General features: G+C 38.3%; 1 protein-coding gene across 1 annotated transcript; it reads left to right on the plus strand.

The window, feature by feature from the left end:
• Window positions 1-6476: 6476 nt before the first annotated feature.
• LOC140008723 (uncharacterized) lies at window positions 6477-9046 on the plus strand. Its single transcript, XM_072053579.1, has 3 exons — window positions 6477-7307; window positions 7537-7683; window positions 8033-9046. Exons 1-3 carry the CDS (start codon window positions 6477-6479, stop codon window positions 9044-9046), a joined length of 1992 nt encoding a protein of 663 aa, XP_071909680.1.
• Window positions 9047-18839: the final 9793 nt, after the last annotated feature.

An 18839-nucleotide genomic window follows, 5' to 3' on the forward strand; every position in this document is an offset into this window, starting at 1 on the left:
AGGGAGAGTCGGTGAGCTGCATTTCTGAACTGTCCGAGAGAGAGAGAGAGCAAGAGGTAGTTGTGCGAGCTATCTGTCTTCATCTCCTTCATCACTGCCAAGCTGTCCATTTTCTTTCTCATCTGCAACCAGTTGTGATCAACCCAACAACCAATACCACAGCCTGCACTAACCAAGCTCAGTCCAGCCGTATCGAGCTCCTTAGCAAGCCGAGAGAGAAAAAAAAATTGCAGCTGCTTGTCGCGTGAGTTGAGCTTCAAGCTGAGGTAAATTCTGGTCTTAGACTAGTTAATTATGGGTAGATGAAATTGTTTATGGGCATGCATATGAGGGTGGCGCGGTTGGATGATAGATTAAGTCACAAGGAATCTGATTTTGAAAGAAATTGGAGTTGCCGAGAGTTTGAGCTGGAAATTGCAGCTTTAATTGGTCAATTTGTGGTGATCTGAGATTAGGTGTGTGCTTAGCTAACTAAAAACTGGATGATTATGCTTTGCATGAGGTTAATCAGCCGTGAGTAAGTAAGAAAATTGAAGGGATACAGAATCTGCTTGCATGCAAGCCAACCGAGAAGACTTGGATGAATTTCTGGTTGGATGGTGACTTTTGATGATGTTCAAACTTGGCTTTGAATTAAAACTGATAGTTAACTAATTATTTGGTCATGCATGTAGCTGAAATGAGCCGTGGATAAAAAAAAGAAAAAAAAAGAAAATATGAATTTCTAGAGTTATTTGTGTGTTAAGTTGGCCGTGACTTTCCTTTTTGTTTTGGGTTGAAATTCTGGTTGAATTGTAGTAGGAAGTGATTGTTTGTTGTCAAGAGTTAATGATTGATGAAGCTCTTGGCCATTTAAGTAATTTTTACAAGAGTTAAATTTTTGGTGGAATTGTTTAAGTGGTTTGGCCGAAATGTACTTGTAAGGTCCATGATTTGTGGTTTGGGATTGTTTGTATGTCTTGGCTTTCTTTGTTTAATTTTTTGATTAGAATTGTACTTGTTGAGACTGTGACGCCCCGAAAAAAATGAGTTTGAGAACCCGAAAATTTTCTAATTTTCTAGGGTTTATTTTTTTAACGCCCGCCTTTTCTACATTTTCTTTATTAGAAAAATTTCCCAAATAAAGTTTATGAGCAAAGATAGTTTTAAAATGATTTTTCTGGTATCGGTTAGTTTTAAGAAAAATGGCGCGAACCGGCGGGTCCCGCGCACTACCGGTTGAACGCACTACTTGATCACCACTTTCTTGCCATACAAGTTTATCACTAATGGAGCAAAATATCCCCCCCTCATACTTATCCACATGGCTGAAATTTGTGGCCAAAAATGTAAGGGAGAGAGAGAAAAATTTGTATGGTTTTGGTGGTGACAAGTGTCACCATCCTATGGCTCTTTGATTAATTTTTTTCCTTGTTCTTTTATCCTTCATTTTAGCTCATTTTTCTTCATTTCTTTCTGTTTTGGTCGAGCTCAAGAGAGAGAGAAAGGGAGAGCAAGAAAAACAACCATTTCATCTTGAGTTTGCACCAACCAAGTGAGGAAATCAAATTCTAAACCGATTAAAGAGTGAGTTGTGATCTTGGGAAGCTAGGGGAACTAAAAATTTCCAAAGGAGGTGAAGTATCACTCTTCCAAGCTTTGTCTTTGAGGTATGAAATCTGATCATGGTCTTTGATCTTGTGAATCTTGTGTAAATTAGCTTGGCAACTCAAATTTGGTGGTGAATCATGGATGCAATCATGTTTTGGGGGTTTTTTTCCTTGTGGTATTATGAACTAGGGTTTGCTGATTTCTGCCCAAACTTGCTATATGGTTACTATATGTTGAATATAAGATTATACAAGGGGCTTTGGTAGTGATTGGAACAAGGAATTGAAGAAAGTTCAATTGAAACCAAAAGATTTCAGATTTCTGGAAATTTTCATCCTATTCTGCCCGTTTTTGTTGCACCATGTTAGAGGCCGAATTGGCCTTGGCTTAAAACATGAAAGTTGTAGGGAATGACATTTTAGAGGTTCCTGTAAAATTTCAGGTCAATCGGAGCAGTGTATCTTGTGAAAAGACGGAATTACCCTTGCTGTCCTGGTTTACCCAGAATTGGAGAATTGCGACTGTAATTGGTGAATTTGGTCTGGAATGCTTCCGAATTAGTTGTTTAGGTCTTCTGATGAAATGTAACCCTGTTTCTAAGCTTTCGGGTGGCTTTGGAATTTCTGGATTTGGACTTGTGTAGGCTGAGTTATGATGTTTATGCCGGAATGCGTTTTGTAAACCTGTTTTTGTGATTCTGGTGTGGTATCTTGCATTTTTGACCTGGTTACACTCGAAACTGGGTTGAGTGACCTTCTACAATATTGTAACCCTGTCTCTTAGCTTCGAAACGGTGGGTCTTGCACCTTCATCCGACAATCATAGCGCCTTTGGTACCATTACCGCAAAATGACGTCAAAACTGTTTTTCTGGTTTTGAGCTTAAGTTTCATTTCCGGATTTTTTTCCCCCTAGCTTGACTTGCACTAGTACTACTTGGAGCTTGCTGAATGACTATGGATGAACTTGTTGTTGTGTGTGTACCTTTGGGACTGGCTGAGGAAATAATGAAGCCATGATGGCTGGAAAAGTTAGCAAATGTAGGGGAAGTGCTGTCCGAACTTTTAAAGGATTTGTTTGCATTGAGTTTGTGATCTAAGACTTGGGTTTGAGCAAGGCAATGATACATGATGGATGATTTCTGAGCCATTGAGGTGAGTGACCTCAAACTATTTCTGAAGTTCTTTATGAACCGTTTCCTGCATTATTTACTTTTAAACTGTTTCCAAAAGTTACTTTTGAACTGTTTTCTGGCATATCATGCGTACTTGCATATGAGTGTCCCTTGGTTGCTGTAATTCTTGACTTATTGGCTTGTCATTATTAATTGAAAATGTGTTAAGTACTTTCGATGATTGTTAAAACGAGTTTTCTAGGCGAGTGTGTACTTTATCGCACTCGACCTAAATAAATATGAATTTTCAATGATTAATGATTAAATGCTAGTTGCGCATGATGTAAGCCTTTTGGCTGAACTGGCCACTGCCCTTCGTTACCGATCGACTCGAGCCGGAAGCGGACTCGGTCGGGCGATATGGTGACCCTGGGTGAATTGGGTATACTCGAGTATTACCTTGTAGTCCGGCTACGTCCGGATGGGTGGAGTCCGGCCAACGTCCGGATGGGTGGAGTCCGGTCAACGTCCGGAAAAGGGGATGAACGAATAAAAAGATGAACGAGGGTTTATTTATAAAAATGAAATTTTCAAATAATTGGAGGAATAAGGGGAAATGTCAGGGGAACGAACAAATGAATAGCTCCATGTGAGCGGTATCCTTTTAATGAATATGTTACTATCGCTTTCCATTGTAAATGTTTCTTGAATTATTGATTATTGATGGTTAATGTGTTGGCTTTGTTATGAAATTCCATGTTCGGAACCTTATTGAGATTTTAGCTCATTGAGCTTTGTGGAATTACCATGTGGTGTCATTTTCTGCTTTTGTTTTACTCTCACTGTGCAAATGTTGACCTGTAACAAAATTACATTTTTACCCCCGGTTACTTATTGAACTTCTAAAACATTACAATGATTTCACTGGCTCACGAGAGAAAAAATACGTACATCTGATTTCTGAACCATGACATCAATGAAATGAATTTTTGTGAAAACTATTTGATTACTGATTTTACTGGTTACTCACTGGGCTTTTAGCTCACCCCAAAAATATTTTATTTCCCCCCCCACAGGGCTCAAGGTGAAGAAAAGCTTGGATTGCTTATTCACGTGACTGGATGGCTTATATCGTGTACAGTTTAAGTTTGGATCTATTTTATGTACGAGTTGGTCTTGTATAAATATTTGAAATTGATATGGATGTAAGTATACATTCCACGATTGGAATCAGTTTCCGCTGCATTTGTGACATGTAATTATTGGAGACTTGGATGTATGTTTGTGGACCATGTGATGTATATTTGAGATTTATATTGTAATTCATTTGAGGATTGTAGTGATCGACTGAGTCCCGGCGAGAGCTGGGCAGGCGGCCCGCCGAACCCTCTGGTTCGCCTTAGGGGGAGGTGGGGCCGTCACAGAGACCTAGGGCTAATGATTGATGAAACCCTAGTGAAATTGATGTTTGAATTGTGATTGTGCTATATTGGGAACTTGGAATATAATGTGCAAATGAATTGGAATCGTGAGGTCCGTTTTGGTCCTTTGAACTCGAGTACCTTTTAACCAAGCTTTGTTGAAATAGTTTGTCCTAGTATCAAGTTATAGAAATTGAGTATAGTACGATAATGCTAAAATTCAAGTGTCGGGACTTTTAAAACCTTGCCAACTAGTTAATTGTTTTCTTTGCTTAAGTTAGCCTTATTACTTTTAGGAAATAATTGCACTAATTTCTAAACTCCAGGTTTTTCGTAAAATTTTCCTTGGCTAGTTGTTTTAGAGGAAAATTGTCAAAAACATGAGATTTCAATAACTTTAAATGAAAAGCGTAGAAAACTTGTTCGGCAAGAAAACTTATGTGAAGTGTATTAGTTCTAGTTGCACCTCTAGAAAGAAAAATATTTCAAAGAAACCATACGAAATATTTTATCACATTTACTAGTTTTAATTCTAAGAGAATTGTTGAGTTATTTCAAAAAAATAAACTAGTTATATACCAGATAATCTTTTATATATAAATCAAGAACTTGTATAGTAAAACTTATAGTTTTAAAACTTGGTCTTTTAGGGTTTAGCGAGGACGTGGACTTCGATTCCCAGCTTGACCTTTGAATTTCACTTTTGGTGAGTGTTCGTGCTTGTTATATGATTAATTTGTTAAAGAGCTTTCTTGACTGTTATGTGGTAATTGGAATGTGGCTTTTCTAATCCATCGAAGTGGGCAGTGTGTACTTTATCGCATTAGCCTTTCAAGTGGTGATTTACTTGAAATGTTTTCTCGAGATCTTGCTTGCACTAGTTAAGTACTGAGTGGGGGAATGTACCACATTTTAGGGTGGGAGGACCTCTTATCCTAACTCAAGTATCAAAACCTTGCAATTGTTGACTGGAGCCTAGACTCATCAACTCAACTGCCAGGCAGGGGAATGTACCACACCTTAGGGTGGGAGGGCCTCTTATCCTGACTTGGTAACCACTTGCTGTGCCGTCGCTGGGTGAATTCCTCGACTAGGCTTTAAAGAGGTATACTCGAGTAATACCAAACCCTCTCGTGAGAAGAACGGGCCCGGTGGGAGTAAGTTGGTTGGAGCGTGTTAAGATAAAAAAGAAATCTACATGGACTTTAGATAGTGAAAGTTGACGGAGGGTCAACTACGGTTAATTTTGATCAAGTTCGTGGAAAAATGGCTCCTGAGAGCCCTGTATCCTACTCTGTGCTGTTATACGCTTTCCTACTTGATGAATTTTAGTTTGGTGTTATTATTTGCTATTTGTTTTATATGATTGCATGTTTGGGGCACCACTGAGCTTTAGCTCACCCCACGTTATTTGTTTTCCTGAACAGGTTTTGGCATTCAAGAGACCTGAAGTCTGCCTTTACCTTTTATGAATGTTGTTTTGAATCGGACTTTGTATCTTTCGTCTAGGGTTGCCACTTGAAGCTGGAAAAGTGCAAACCCTGAATTTTGTTTGACTTGTATGGATGTCTTTGAACTTTATGATTTCACTTTATGGTTTGTAATGTATAAGCGTAGTTATGTTTAAAATGATTGGAGGCATACTTAAGAGTGGATGTTCAGTTGTCCAATGGTAATGTTATCGCTGAAGTTAATGTGTTCTTAGTATTGTAGTCGTTTTAATGGTTGGCTTGTTCGGGTGACGAATTTTGTTTTGGTTTAAGTTATACGTCGAAGGGGTTTAGTCGATTTCCTTGCGTGTGTCCTGGCGAGAGCTAGGCCGGCGACCCGCCAACCCTCTGGTTCGCCTTAGGAAGAAGTGGGGCCGTCACATTGGGTGCATTCGATAAAATCCAAGATGAGATTCGGAAGCTTAGTATAGGGAGTTCTAAGGAATCTCAACACACTAGATTAGCCAGACATGAGGATTTTGTAAGAATGGTCAGTAAAACCATCAATGAGGTTGTAAAGAACGATTGAGTTTATCAATGTTTAATGATAATTCCTACTTTTTTATTCACTTACAGATTTGAAATTGGAATTTTACCCCGAAAGTATTGCATCACGTTAGGCCTACCCTTGGCACAAAAAGTGCCCCCTAATAAGACATGCATCCAAGTTACTCTAATTGTTACTAACTCCTGTCTTCTTCTTTTTCTTTTTCTTTTTCTTTCTTTTTAACAATAGTCGATCGAGATGGGCATCTAATAAGGGTTTTCCTACATTCTCAAGTAGTAAATTACAAATATAGCTACCCGAAGAAGCCCCATTATCATCCGATCACGTAGCCGAGTTTCGAGAGAAAGTGTAAACATGAGTACCCATCCAAAACCATCTGATAGGCCCGCAACGACATCACCAACTGATTTGGAAAATCTAGGAGCTCAACTGAGCAAAGTTCTAAACCGATTTAATGAGTTAAGCATTGAAATGATGCCCCAACGGCGCGTAATCGATCAATTGGTAGCTGGTGGTACTAGCGGTGAACAACATGAGCCCTTACCCCCTGGCCAATCTGAACCGCAACCAATGTTCCTATCCTATACTCAAACTGCTGTTACTTCACAAGTCATAAACCCACCTGAAAAAGCCTTTACTTATCCCACTCATGGCCCACCACCTACTTATGCACCTCACATCCAAACTAACCCTCCTCATGTCCAAATTCCCCAGAATTATCCGCCAATTACTATGAGCATGCCATTCGAACCACAGGGACCACATTATTACTCCACCGCTGAGCCATTCACCCTAGATACCGCCACTCAAGGGAAAGCTGAAGCTAGGGAGTCATCCGTGCCGGTGGATAAAAATGTGCTAAAGAGATTGGATCGGTTTGAGGAGTTCATAAGGAAAAGCCAAGGTTTGAGAAAGCAGGGAGGTCAAGATTACAATGAACTGTGCCTGTTTCCGGATATGCAATTGCCGGTGGGTTTCAAAGTATCCAAATTTACCAAGTACGATGGAACTGGCAATCCCAAGACCCACCTTCGGATGTTTACAAATAAACTAGGGAGACCAATAGATGATGAGAATCTGCCTGTGCGCTTATTTCCCGAGAGTCTAAAAGGCGATGCATTGGATTGGTATTCCAACTTGAAGCCTAAGGATATGAGGTCTTGGATGAATTTGTCAACCGCTTTTGTGAGGCAGTATGAGTATAATTGTTAGCTTGCTCCGACGAGGACCACATTGGAGGGGACTAAGAGGAAACCATCAGAGGACCAGAAGACGTATGCGAAGAGGTGGAGGAAATTTGCCGCCAAGGTGGAGCCTCCTATGACAGAAAATGAGATTGTTCGCATGTTCATCAAAACTCATGACCCACCTTACTTTGAGGAGATTTTTCGAATGACTGGGTGTTCTTTTGCAGAGATTGTTAATAACTTGGAAGAGTATGATGAGAGCAGGGAAAATTGTTAATGTTTCAGCTTTAAAGTCACAGTTGGAAGCCATGCAAAGCCAAAGTAGCAGTAGTAAGAAGTCTCAGTTTAAGAAGAAAGACGAAGAAGCTTCCTTTGTCTGGAATCAAGGCTCTTCTTCCCGGCCTAGATACCAACAAAATCCCGCCTACTCACCCCTATTACTTACACCAACCACGCCCCCGACCTATTTACAATACCACCATCAATCACTCCCGTCCTCGACCAAATTACCCAAACACACCCTCAACACCATTTCACATTTCCCCACCAAACTTTCAAATTAGACCTCGCCCTCCTTTTAACCCAAGGCCTATTCCATCCCTTAACCCAAACTACCAATACCAACAAATCAGTGATACCCAAAATCTAACCCCATACCAAACCTTCACCAATCTAGGTCGGCCTGTTGACCAATTATATGAGTAATTGAAAGCTGCTGGGAAGATTGGTACGGTACCTCCTAAGACCTATCCCAAGGGATTTCCCATTGGTTATGATCCTCAGTCATTTTGTGCTTATCATTCGAGAGCCCCTGGACATTCAACAGCCAATTGCTGGGCGCTTAAGCATAAAATTCAAGATATGATTGAAACCGGAGACATAGTTCTGACAAGGAAGGATGAACAAAGGCCGAGTGTTAGCAACAATCCTCTTCCTACACACAAGGATACCGTGGGAGCTATTACCATAGAGGAAGAGATCGAGGAACCTACACAGTACATTGTTGACGAGACCGAGATCATGGGGGTCATCGGAGAACCATTCATATTGGAGGAGGAAGCCTTTGAAATCAAGGAAAATACTGATCCGTTTATTCTGGAAGTGATACCTTTCGAATATGAACCTTCAGAGCTAGTGGTACTTGAATTGCCTGAGCAAGCTCCCGTTCTTAATCTACAAGAGGTCCCATGGAACTATAGCGAGCCTATGCTATTAATTGGAGGAGAAGAAATACCGCAGCAAGAGGCATCTGCCATCACTAGATCTGGGAGAATCGTAGGTGAACCCGCAGTTGATGAACCTGCAAAAGCAAAAGAAAGTGCTACGCCAACGAGACCAACTGTGACTGAAGAAGAGGCTTTTAATTTCCTTAAGATATTGAAGAAGATCGAATACAAGGTGATTGAGAAATTGGACAAAATACTTGCTCAAATTTCTATGTTGAACCTGCTTATGACTTCTGAACTTCATAGAGCGGCTTTACTCAAGGTGTTAAATGAGGCTCAAGTGCCTAAGAATATTCCAGTTGATAAATTCACCAATATAGTTGAACATGTTTGGGCTTACAACCAGATTTCTTTTTCTGACGAAGATTTAACTGCCGAGGGGATTGGACACAACAAAGCATTGTATATCTCAATCCGCTGTAACGGAAAACTCTTGCCGAGAGTTTTGATAGATAATGGATTTGCTCTCAATATCTGTCTATGGAATACCTTGGTTAAGTTGGGAGTTTAAGAGGCTAAGCTGCGCCCGTCTACCACCGTGGTGAGAGGATTTGATGGCTCAAAAAAAGAATCAATGGGAGAAGTGGATTTAGTGCTGAAAATCGGACCTGCCCAATTCCAAGTCATGTGCCAAGTCATGGATTTTTCAAGTGTTTACAATATTCTCCTTGGACGGCCTTGGATTCACACTTCGGGCGCTATACCATCTTCGCTCCATCAAATGTTGAGATTTGTGGTGAATGGCCAATCGATCACAGTTTTTGCGGAGGACGATTGCACAATGATTGTTAATTCTGGACCAAATGATGGGGGTGGTAAAAAATCTCTGGTTTCTCCTCGCCACGTGGCTGACATTGTCTCCATAGGATGGATATCTAAGGAGAAGCCAGTGATGGGAATGAATTTGCCAGAAGCTAATGTTATAATGGCTAAAGAAATGATTTGAGGAGGATATAAAATAGGCAGGGGTCTTGGGCATAACCTGCAAGGAATTCTAGAACCAATAGAAGTTCAAGAAAAGAAAGATACTTTTGAATTAGGGTTTCAACTTACTGCCAAGGATAAGAAAGAAATGATGAATCGCAAAAAGGCGAAGAAGGAAGGGAAGCAGCTTATCATGAGTATCCCACCGTTGTATTGTATTTTTCCTTACCCATCAGAGGTGATTAGAGCTGAAGTGGACTCGATCAAGGAAGTGGATGTTGGATTGTTTGAGCTATTTGTGGGTAGGGGTGTCAACGGGCCGGGTCCGGGCCGGAATTACTAAATCCGGACCCGGACCCGTCATACTGCCTTAATTCCGGATTCGGCCCGAATACCCGACGGGCCTTCTAATACTTCACCAGACCCGTACCCGACGGGTCCCGGGTCCGGGCCGGGCCTACCCGGCAAAGAGACCCGTCAAAATCTGTTCAAATAACAAATCTGAAAATGCTCAAGAACTGACTAAAAGATAACATAAAATAGATTTCACCCACAGATTTCACCTGAAAATGGATTTTCAAGGACTCAAAATGCTCAAGAGTTAAACATTTAACAGATTTCAGCCAACAAAGAAAGACCCGTCAAAAACCTGGTCAACTAACACCTGAAAATGCTCAAGGACTGACTAGAAAGATAATATAAAATAGGTTTCAGCCAACAGATTTCACCTGAGAATGCATTTTCAAGGAGCCAAAATGCTCAAGAGTTAAATACTTAAAAGATTTCAGCCAACAAGGAAATAAAAGATAATATAAAGTAACATCAACAACAAAATAGAAGATGTAGCAAACTATTCATTAATACAATTGTAGACACCAAATTTTGAATAATTTGTATGTGGCATCTACTTCATGATTTTTATTTTAGATCGCTTGCATTTAGTTCATTGTTGTGTGTTTTGCATTTTTAGTTGTTATTTTATTTTAGTTTTATTCATTTTGCCCTTTTAGTTTGTCTATTCATTTTTATTTTGTCATTTCAGGTTTTTAATCACTTTTAAGTTTTAGATTTTAGTTTTTAGTTTTTTTTAGTTTTTAAGTTTATAGAGTTTTTAGAAAGAAAAGAAAAAAACATTTTAGTCATTTTGTTTTTATTCAATGCTTTCTTGAAAGGAAAAATGAAAAAAAAGAGAAAAAGGAAAAAAGGAAAATTTGTTCACAAAAATATGTTTATTTCTTTAAATTCAATCTTTTTGCACTTTAGTTATTCTTATTAAGTTATTTTAAAAAAGAAAAAAGGAAAAATGAAGAAAATTTGAAAAATGGACATTTTTGTGGTTTTTATTTATTTAGTTTGTTTTTTTATTTATTTGTTTTCATTCTTATTATTATTACATGGTTTTGGCATTTTGTTATTATTATTATTTATATTTTATTATTCTTAATTAATTAGTTGTCAAAAAAAAAAAAAAAAAAAAAAAAAAGAAGGATAGCCGCGGCAAGCTGCATTTGTAGCAGCTTGCAAGGAAAGTTTTGGGACGGCTCCTTGGGCTGCAAATACAGAAGATGGCTGGGAGTGTTTAGGGTTGTGAGGTTTCTGGTATAAAAAAAAAAGGAAAAGCAGCAGCCGCAGGAGGAGGATTCTGAGGGGAGTGAGGGGCGATAGAACAAAAAAAAAACAGAGGGAGACAGCGGCTAGGGGGGATGGACATTTGAGCGAAGGTTGAGCAAGAGAAACCCATGGAGAGAAAAATCTGAACCAAAGGGAACGGCGATAGAGAGATAGAGCTTCTGAGACGAAAAGAAAAGAGGCTACGGGGGCTTTTTGGGTGGTAACAGCGGATGAAAGTAGAGGAAGGCTGAGGAGGACGACTGGACAGAGGTGACGGCAAGAAAGAGCTAAGCAGGGGACGGCTAAGTGCAAGGGGGTTTCTGGGGAGAGCTAGGGGAACCTAAAAGGGAAGAGACCGAGAGGGTGGAGGGCCACGAGGTTTGAGAGTCGAGTGAGAAGAAAATTGGCGGCGGCTAAGACTGAGGAGAAAGAACGAGAGAGGTAGAGAGGCCGACAGAGCTTCGGTTGGAGGAAAAGTTTGGGGAAAGGCCGCGAGGAAGCAGACCTGGTGCTATCCTTTGAGAGTCAGCAAGGAAGCGCAGCGTTTCTCAAGCCCGCGGATTCACCTTCATCATATCAACTTCCTAGAACGTTTTAAGGTGATGTAGTTTCACTTTGCTCTTGCCATTCAAGTTTGAATCTTGACCAAACTCACCCGAATCTAGCCTGCATTACTTTTTTTTCCTTGCTGCACTTTCCCTGTTTACCTTGTGCGATGGTTTTTAAGATTTTATGGCATGAATTTAATAACCAAGATTGAGTCTTGATGCATTATCTTAGGCTGTTTCGTGTGTGTTTGGTGTTTAATCTGTCCAATGAAAGGTGTTATCAATGCATTGTTGCGAAAGATGATGGTTGGGCCCTAGTTTTGATTTTGTAAATTTGTTTGAAGTGCCGGCAAAGCTAAGCCATTTTTGCTTGCATTTTGATGGGCATCAAATCTGCGGCAGAATAATTTCTTTTTTTTGCAGTCTTCTTTGCTGTTCTCTTTTTCTGTGACTGTTCACCAAACTTAAGCCATCCAACGCGCTAATTGGTCTCATGTTGGAAAAATGGATTAGATAAGTGGTGTCGGACTAGCATGCTTGGCGTTTTGTTCAATTCAGAATCTGATCTTTGGCCTGTCCTTCTTGAATATTTTGGTTCGGCATTTCCAACAAGAATTGAACATTTTCGCGGCATTTCTGCTTTGTTGTTTTGGAAAACCACTGCTGCCTTTTGTCTTTGCTAGCAGTCACCAAACCAGATTCTCTAATTTGACATTGCAACAAAAGGGTAATCTTTGGCTTGAGTGATGATTAGGAGCGTGTCTGGTGTTTGTTTGGTTCAAAAAGCTAATGTTCGTGAGAGATATGTTAGAAGGCAGCAGGCTTATGTTGCAGAAGTTCTCACCATAGCTTTGCGTAAACAGATTGTAAAAATGTACTTTGCATGAATGACTTTCAACATTTGTTTCTCTGGCCCTTTCCTTTTGGTTTTGGTCTTCGGTTGGCTGGGATGGTTCTTTTGGCCGCAACAATGAAACCTGATAAGGCTGCCATAGTGAACAAGGAGGATTTGCAGAATATCTTTTCAATGTTTGCATGATTCTTGGTCTGATTTTTATGTTTAAATCTAAAGTTCTATGTGGCAAAGTGAGAGGATTAGGTGGTTGTCTTGTTACTTTAACCCATATTGAATTTGAATGTGTTTAAGAGCAACGGAGAGCTTGTGGATAAAATCGCAGAAGGATAGCTTCATGGCTTGAACTGCAGAAATAAGAGCAAATAAAGCCTCGTGCATGCATGAAAAACTTTTCCAAAATTGCAGTTTGATCCCTCATTTTCCCTTTGTTTCACTATGGCCCAAACCATTGGAAAAATTAATCAAATTGATCCCTCCAACTTTCTTTTTCCTTTCAATTAAATCCTAATTTTGTGAATATGGATGTTTAAGTTGTTTTAATGCTTTTACATCTATGTGATTATTTGTGGTTACTTGAACTTTCCATTACTCATAGGCTTTGAAATTCCCAAGAACGTTTCAATGGGCTTTGATTGACGGATTAATGGTTTTAATTGGGTTTTTGTTTGTTTCAAACTTTTGAGTATAAGTTGTTTAATCTATTTTGGGTGTTTTAAGCGCTTCAATTTCATGGTATATTCATTCCATGTAATTATTGGCTTATTTTACATTTACTATTAAATTGGTGCATTAATTCTTTGTTTAATGGTTTTAGCTCAAATTAGAACCTTTTCCATTCATTAGCTTCACAAGCAAGGGGACGGTATAATTTCTTTTATCTTTTTTGTCTCTCCTATGTGATCCAATGTGCTAATTGAGAATTACATGTCTACTTGGCTTTCTTAAATTTGCTTTAATTCCTTTCATTTTAAGTATTTCTTTTATTTATTAATGAGGTATGTGTACACCTCTTGGCTTGTAATAGATAGGGCATTTTGTCCATTTTTCCCTTCCCCTTTTGTTTTAGTTAGTGAATGTAAATAGGTTCATTAGTTTGGTTATTTACCTTTGTTGCTACGTGTTAACTGTTTTATTAGGATATTGCATCTAGTTGAGCATGCTAAGTGTTACGTGCTACATGTTTATAAGTGATTTGCATGTCTATCCGCTTTCTATAATTATAAATGAATGTGATTGAATGAATGCACGTCACCACACTAGTCCAACGCTAGTTGTGGTTCCTGGTCTCGTATTCCACTAGTCCAACGCTAGTAGGAATTCCTAGTTATGGGCTAGTCCAACGCTAGACCCAATAGGCCGTCCCTCTTTCGTTAGTGCATGTTTTGCATGTTCATTTCATCTCATGCATTTTTTCTTAGTTTTTGTTATCATTTGGCATGCTCCTCGAATCCTTTTTTCCCTCATTTTTAGGTCTTTCCATTTCATGCTAGTTATAGGGTCCATTTGCTTGCGAACCCCCTTGGGTAAGGGAAACGAGCGAGTGTGGCTTCAAAATAGCCTTAGCACGCTAGTTTTCCCTTCTAATCAAAGGGAAAATTGAAATCACAAAAATTAGAGGTCATTCCCGTACCCGACCTGATGCATTCCTCTAAGTTCATGCATTTTCATATCATTTTCTCTTATTTTTCTCACTAAATATATATCTTAAATCCACATGCCATAATCACACACTTCTTCACTTTCTTTATTTTTGTCCTTTCACACATTGCACTCATTTTACTTATATTTACTATTTTCATTCACTTACACACGAGCACTTATATTTTCATTCATTCGCACACAAACACTTTCAAAATGCACACTTGCACTTTTCCTACACTACGCACACTTACACTTTTAATTTGAGTCATCATTTGCATCACTCCCGATTTTCTATGAGGTTTTCTTTATTGGCCGTCACGACTCGTGTGAATGGGACCAAAAGCCTCATAAGAGACATTTCTTAGATTTAGGATTGCATTTCTCATTCATTAGTCATGTCTAAATTTGCAATACATACTTTGGGTAGAAAAATTAGGAAAATAAGGGTTAAATCACGCAACTAGCCTTGGCTAGGTCGAAGGGGTGCCTTGGATTTTTGTCCTTGCCTTCCCCTTCGTCAAATGTGACTCCCGAACCTTTTTCTTTGTTTTACGTAGACTAAGGAGTCGTTCAAAAGGGTTTCTTGCTTTTTACTTAAAAAAATTCACTTTTTGGGTGACTTGGTACACCCTAACTCTATACCAAGTGGCGACTCCATTTTTCATATAAAAAACCCTTTTTGAACTATTTTTCTTGGGTCAAATCGTCGCATTTTTAAAAGTCCCATTTAGACCCATTTTTGTTTTTATCAACAAAATTCATTTTTCCCAAATCAATAAAATTCAACAAAAACAAAACATTTTATTTTTATCAAAAAGTGGGGCGCGACAACAATAAACTTCTAGTGTCAAAGGCGGGGGACTCAGAAACTGAGTCCGCTTCTTGAATCTAATCCAACAAAGTCATATATTAGCAACAAAGCCAATATGACATCTAACAAATTACACTCAAACAATAAATATCAAATACATCAACCAACAAATGAAGTTCTATCCATTACAATAGTCTTCATGCCTCTCAAGTTTCACAATTTTCTGCAACAAAAACAAGGATACAATATATTTGTAAATTAATTACTAATTAATACAAAAACAAATGAGGTAAGAGAAAAATCAAATTGGCCTTACTCAAATACATCACCCTAACTTGATAACTTTAGAAGAATCACCCAAATCTTCTCCAAATAATTCTAAGAAAACAAAGAGAAAGAAAGTAGTTAGTCTTTCTAGAGTAATATGGATTTAAAAAGAAAAAACAACAAAAAAAACATAAACATGGACTTACTTCTTTTCTTTTTCAAAGGTAACCAATCTCCGGTTGTTATCAAAGCTTCGACCACATCAGGAAGCAAAGAAGCACGAGTCTCATCAATTACCCTTCCGCCAACGCTAAATGCTGATTCCGATGCTACAGTAGTAGCTGGAATTGCAAGAATATCACGAGCCATCTTGCTAAGAATAGGCAATTTTGGACTGTTTGCCTTCCACCAACCTAGTATGTCAAAATCATCTTTTCTTGGAAATACAGGCTCGTCCAAGTATGATTGCAATTCAGATTTTTGGCTAGCAAGAATAGTAGAAGAACATGATTGCTGATACCATTTGTCAAAATCAGACAACTTATCATCATCATCATCTTGTACATCTATATTTCCACAAGTAGAAGTCCCTTCTCCTATATTATCAACATAACTCGAAAAAGGAGCAAGGTCACCTCCATATTCAACAAACAAATCAGCAATAGCATTACGAACTCTATCCACATATCTTTCACCACCTTCTCCATAAAGCTCATTGTAATAATACTCTACTAGAGCCAACTTAAATCTAGGATCAAGTACCACAGCAATAGCTAGCACCAAAGAACATTCTTCCCAATATTTCTCAAAATTTGCTTTCATTGGAATAGCCATTTCTCGAATAAAATCATACTCACTAACTTCCCATTGCCTCATCTTAAGACGAAGATTACATATATCGGGAAAGAAAACATTTGCTGTGGGAAAATTAGAACCACTAAAATGACATGTAGCTTCATAAAATTTTTTCAAACAACCATGAACAACACTAGCCACTTTCCAATCATTTTCTGAAGGATTCAACTTGTAATTTCTGTCCATTTGTTCTAAACGACAAAAAGCTTCCTTCAAAGGCAAAGCTGTCTCAAGCATCAAGAATGTAGAATTCCATCTATTTTGAACATCCATACCCACTCTTTTTTTATTTTTCAGCTTGCATTGATTAATTGCATTCTCAAACTTTTGATAAGATGAAGTAGACCTTTTCAAGTACTTTAAGGTCTCCCGAATCTTATGAAGCAATTTTCCAACAATAGCTAACCCATCTTGCACAATCAAATTAAGAATATGTGCACTACATCGAACATGAAAAAGATCACCTCCTAAATTGAGCAATGACTTATCCAATAGCCATGATTTCAAACATTTAATCATTGAATCATTTGAAGATGCATTATCAACAACAACAGAGGTCAGCTTCTTATCAATGTTCCATTCCAAGATGATATCAGAAATAAATCTAAATAATGTTTCACCATCATGAGGATATGGAACAGATTTAAAAGCAATAATTTTCTTTTTCAATTCCCAATGTTCATTGACATAATGAGCTGTCAAACAGGCATACGCAAAATTTTGGTGATATGATGTCCAAAGATCAGTAGTAAGACTTATCTTACCATCAAAATCATCCAAATACTTATACAATTTTGCCTTTTCTTCTTTATGAACACTAATCACATCTGCCCTGGCTGTATTTCGAGAAACCAGCTTAAAATTTGGCTCCAAATTATTCAGAAAAATCTCCAAGTACTCATGCTCAACTATGTTAAAAGGATAGTTGTGTTTTATTATAGCTCTAGCCAAATCCATTCTACTTCTCTCTTGATCAAACTTGAAAGTTTGAACTTTAACTTTATCATCCAAAGCATTTTTAGCCAATTGAAGTACTTGCTGCCCCCCACTCCTATGTCTTCTAGCAATGCAATTATCTATGTGTTTTTTCAAATGACTTGTCCCGCATGAGCTATCCCCGGCCATTTTTTTTACAATGCTTACATATGGCAACAATACCAGTAGCAGTCCTAACTCTATCCATATCAACCCATACCTTAGATGTTAATTTCTTTTCCCTATGTTTCTTACTTGAATCATCTTCCTTCACCTCCTCCTCTTCCGAATCCAAAATGGCAACCTCATTCTCATCAGCTGTGCTACTTGGTCCTGTTGGATTACTTGGCAAAGATGACATCCTGCAATTAGTGAATAACAGAATTTATTAGATAAACATGGTACAAGACAAATTCCTTAGAATGTCGCATTCAAACTCCAGTGAATGCAAAATTTTAAGCACGAGTATAAGATAGTACTGTCCAGTATACAATACTCCAGATTAGTACTGTCAGTAGTAAGACTCAAGTAATTTACAATCCAGAGACACATTAAGACTCAAATAAAGTACTGTCAGCAGTAAGACTCCAGATTAGTGTCTCAGCAAAAGCAGAAATGAGAAAGGTGAGTGTAAGTAACCTGCTGCAGGAATTTATCATGCACTAGATTCTTGAGTTTATTAACATTCCAGCCATATTAGAAGAGTAAAGCTCATTAAGGTATTAACTGGCCTTGTTATTATGTTTTTATAGGACTATAACACATAAGCTGCAGCAAAGCTCAATGCGAAGTCTTATCATTAGCAAGCCATTGCATTGATTATGATAACACCAAATTACAGTTTTAAAAGAGGGGAAACAAGACAAGTTTTCTAATCAAACAAGTTTTTTTTAATAGAGGACATGAATCAAATTCCTGCCTTCCTTGCTAGAAATGAATCAAGTTCCATATTCTTCACTCTGCGTCTGTTTTCTAATTTAGTACACAAAGAAATTACCTAAAGTCTCTCTCTCTCTCTATTTTTGGTTTAAGTTCATTTGAATTCACTTGCCACTTCAGATTGGTATTGATGTGGAAAAGAAGAATCGAAGACTGAAGCATAATGTCATGTCCTTTGCTCAACGATATTTTCCAAAACATGAAGTTCAAGTGTTGTCCGCTATTTCAGACCCCCAACTTCAGCAGCAGGAGTTTATAAAATTGTGGACTCTCAAGGTCAGATAGTTTTGAACTTTTGAATATTAATGATTCATATCCCACCTGCTGCTACTTGATTGAAGTTGGAGATTTATGGGGCACATAAGTACTTTTTTTCCCAGTTGCCTAAATAAATTCAAATAAGCTTGTGCCTACTTATTTCTGAAGGTCAAATATTTTCCAGGAAGCATATGTCAAAGCATTGGGACGAGGCTTTTCAGATGCACCATTCAAGACTTTCACAATTCGAATTAGGTCTGCTAATAAAGGAAGCTTTGCAGGAAATTCCAATTTTGAGGTATGCCAGAAATATTGAAATCGTTTGGACTTTTTTATGGAGAGCCAGAGCCTTAGACTGCTTTTTCAGATGGTGACATTTTGCAATTAAAGTTATCCAACCAGTTGCTATCTGTGTAACCATGGCCTGATAATAAGTCTTGCCTTTGAGAACAGAGATCAAACTATGGCTGGAACACATTTTTAGTACCATGTGTTAAATCATTACTTTTCTCTCGGTCTAATTTCCACAAGAGCTGAGCTGAAATATATGCACATGCATGACGACATTATTGATAGTAAATAAAAAAAAATTGTGGAACTCCCTCATCTGATGCCAATG

Source organism: Coffea arabica, chromosome 6c, assembly GCF_036785885.1.
Source record: "Coffea arabica cultivar ET-39 chromosome 6c, Coffea Arabica ET-39 HiFi, whole genome shotgun sequence".
Classification (NCBI taxonomy): domain Eukaryota; kingdom Viridiplantae; phylum Streptophyta; class Magnoliopsida; order Gentianales; family Rubiaceae; genus Coffea; species Coffea arabica.